The 3748-nt window shown below is 48.7% G+C and overlaps 1 protein-coding gene across 1 annotated transcript in view; it reads right to left on the reverse strand.

The window, feature by feature from the left end:
* PATJ (PATJ, crumbs cell polarity complex component) overlaps window positions 1–3748 on the reverse strand; it is a 288426-nt gene that overhangs the window by 28652 nt on the left and 256026 nt on the right. The window contains exon 38 of the mRNA XM_019501199.1: window positions 1444–1591. Coding sequence (XP_019356744.1) covers window positions 1444–1591 — 148 coding nt within the window. The remainder of the gene's footprint in view (window positions 1–1443; window positions 1592–3748) is intronic.

Here is a 3748-nt window from a genome sequence, read left to right on the forward strand (position 1 = left end):
GGGCTGGAGCTGGCCCATGCAGGGCACCCATGAGGGGGTTGGGGTAGTGGGGGCGGGTTTCAGAGGCTCGTGCAGAGCCCCCCATGCAGCATGGGGCAGTAGGGGACAGCGGGGATCGCCCCCCCGCCCAGCAGCACCTGTTGAATTGGAGGGGGGGGGCGGGGTTTCCCAAGTTTCAGGAGCTGGGGTGGGCAGGGCAGCCATTGCCAAGCTGGGACAGCGAGTGGGGGCTGGGTCTGGCTGATTCCGTGATTTAGCCAAATCGAATCGGGACAGTGATTTGAATCACTGAATCTAATCACTGTCCCCCGAACTGGCCCAATCCAACTCCAAAGCAAATACTAGCCGCTTCGCACAGGCCTACTATTTGGTAACTTCTTGAAGAAACCATCAAGGTTCAACACACAAAACTTTACATTTTTTATTTCTTTCGTTTTGATTTGAACCACATAACAAGTTCTTGGGGCCCAATTCAAAGCCCACTATACTGAGCAGGTGCCTCTATACCGCCACTTTGGGATTGGGATCAACACAATAGGCCAGCACAGTTCATAACAGGCAGCAGCAGCAAACCAGACCTGTGAAAAACAAGTCAGCAGGAAAGATACAGCTCAATAGAGCAGATCTGAACATAAAACATATAGACACTGTTTAATAAGAACGTCTCGTGCTATTAAAGACTGACATCTACATGGGTAAACTTTGGGCCAAGTCCCTACCCTGAATAAATACTCCGCCCCCTCAAAAGAGGGGAAAAAAAATTTTTTAGATAGGATTCTTCATGAGAATATCAGTGAACATATGATTTCTTTTCAACACAGTTTGAGGTAGACAACAGAGGTAGGAGGCTGTAGGTAATGGTTATTCTCAAAAGAGAATATAGGGCCCTATGGATCTTATGGACCTGCTAGTAACCTGCATTCTTTCCCCACCTACAACACCCTTTTCCTGCAAACCCATTAAGAAAGTGTTTCCACATAGTTCTGGAGTAGCAGTCTCTCCTTAAGTAGGCCTGTTCTTGACGTGGATGTATTTCTAGTCAGGAACCAGTTCCAAATCATTCAGTCAAAAGCACTAACTCGCAAGGAAAGCCAGGTTTATGCTTCAGTTCGGTGGCTGCTAGGGATAGCTTCAATCTGACTCAGTTTCAATTATATGCCTTTCAACTTTCATAACATTTTTCTAACTCTTGAAATATATGGTTGGGTTCTTAAATAAATGTCTAAACAATATATGTATCTCCATTTTTGCCACTGCACACTACATAAATACACATGTAGAGCTATATCTAAATGAACCTCCCAATGTAATTTTAGATCACATTTCTGTCTTCATAATTGGTTTCAGGTTGTCCTGTCTGTGCACAAATAGCTCTCCAAGATAATTACCTTGCACAATGTCAGTAACTGCAATTTAATATCTAAGAATGTATTATGTACTCACCTTGAGTATAGTAGCAACTATCTCTTGTGAGGCATTTCTCATATCCTCTCCATTAACAGATAAGATCTGATCTCCTTGAATTAATCTCCCATCAAGGTCTGCAGCGCCTCCTTTAACAATGTCAGAGATAAACACTCCACTTCCATTTCTGACAATGCAAGAAGCATATGGCTAATTATACAATCCAATATTCTCTGTGAGTGCAATTCAGATTACTTGCATTTAAAAGACATTTAAAAAAAAAAACTTGGGAGGAGAAGGAACAAACTAATTTTGGACCCACTTGACCTTTGGAAGCTACTCACGAGCTACTCATTTTAACCAAGAAATATTCTGAAAATACATTAGTAAAAAGCTACTTTTTACTTATACAGCAAAAGTAACATTTCTGACTGCACTGCATTCTGACAAGTCCCATTTATAAAGCTCCACAGTCACTTTGGCCCAGATCCTCAAAGGCATATAGGGCTGCTTGCAGATGTTTAAATGCCCCCCCACAATCATGTTTTACAGGAAGAAGTAGCATGTTACTTTGACCTGGCTCTGCAGTGCCTGTATAGACCAGATGCTTCCGTGAGGTTTTTTGGCACTTTTATCAATCAGCAATTAGATTCAATCAGCAATTAGATTTAAGAGGCAAAAAACCCCCACTAAAGCACCTGATCCAGTGGCGATGCATAGGGGGTGCACGGAGGTGCACTTGCACCCCCTGAGAGTGCTGGTGCACCCGACAAGCTGCGCTCCCTGCTTAGGCAATTAGCAAGGGGGGATTGAGGGGGGCAGGCAGAAGCACTGGTGTCCCCCCGCGAGCACTGACTGGGGAGTGGGAGCGCCTGGATGAAGCTCTGTGGCCACTTCCGGGAGTGCCACAGCTGCTTCCTGGTTGGCGCAACTGGCCATGTGGGGAACCACCCCCAGTCGGCAAGATTGGCCACGGAGGCAGGGACACACACACACACTCCCCTCAATCACTAACTGGGTGCTGGGGGGGGAGGGCACATGCCCCCCCTGACTAAAGTGACACCAGTTGCCCATGACCTGATTTATATATATATATATATGTTGAGTGAGCCAGGTCCAAGTAATGCAATACCTCTTCTGGGCATGTGCTGGGCTTGTTGGGGGTGCACACAGAGTTTAAAGTAAAGCACTGTTTGGGTTTTTTAATGCCTGTGTGGGAGAGCACTTTGGGTGCCCGCGACTTAAAGATTTGAGAGCGGGCAGCCTGCAGGTATGGGCTAGCCCTAATGAGGCAGTTAGATGACCCCAGGAGGGTCCTGGGATTGGAGGAGAGGGCTTAGCAGCCTCCAGTCTGCTGCTGAAGCCAGAACAACACCTGGCTGAGCTGCTGCTCGCAACACCTCGGCAGTAAAGGTGGAACTACGGGGATGGCAGGAGGTTCCTGGGGGCCCAGTGAGGCCCTAAGTCCCACAAAGAAGGCTTGGGCCTAGAGAGAGCAAGGTTCAGGCCAGAATAGGGGCTCACAACTTGCGGGCCTACATACGGGCTAGGCAAGCCCCTGATTTAGAACAGGCAGGGGTGAGTCCAGTTGAGAGGAGAGTGGTGTTATTAAGATCTCTGTGACTAGAGCAAGCCTAGTGTGAGATGGCTGTATGGTAGGGCCCAAAAGGGGACCCCTGTTGTCTAAGGAGGTCAGCTGCTGCAGGGCTGAGACCAACAAACCCCAACTGGTCAATGCAAGAGGGCCAGGGCAGGAAGGCTAAAGGATAATTAAGCCTAATGTGAGGGGCAGGCCAGGGCCATGATGAGCTATCTTGCACCCTGACTGGCCTGGAGGTGGGGCCAGAGCTTAAGGGGGCTGAAAGTCCCCTCAATGTGGGGGACATCACTGTCAAGGGGAATTAAAGCTCAGTGAGACAGTAGGTTGAAATGAAGGAGGCTAAAATTCAGCCTCTGGAGGGGAGACACCCCATGTGGGGTTCAGGGAGTTGGGCCAGTGAGAGGCAGACAGCTGTAGGAGGCTGAAACAGAAGGTCCAGTAGAGAGAGCAGCCCAGAAACAACATATAGCCCAGTAGGGATAAGACCAAGGCAAACAAGCCTGCACTGGTCCTGGGTATTACTGAAAACTGCACTCTGCTGGGGAAGGATGGTCTGGTGGGGCTACCTGTGGCAGGGGAGCACCCCAGAAATGCCAGGCCAGTTGCCTCCCCAGTGAAAGGCAGGGAGGGGTGCCTTAAAACCCCAGCTCCCACATCCTGGTGGGTTACCCAGACCTAGGGACAGGAAAGGAGCTAGGCACATCTACAGACACCTGAAAGCCATGGGGTGCAAGACCCAAGAGG

This window comes from Gavialis gangeticus, unplaced genomic scaffold (genome assembly GCF_001723915.1).
Source record: "Gavialis gangeticus isolate Ggan-Ray unplaced genomic scaffold, GavGan_comp1, whole genome shotgun sequence".
In the NCBI taxonomy this organism is placed as follows: domain Eukaryota; kingdom Metazoa; phylum Chordata; order Crocodylia; family Gavialidae; genus Gavialis; species Gavialis gangeticus.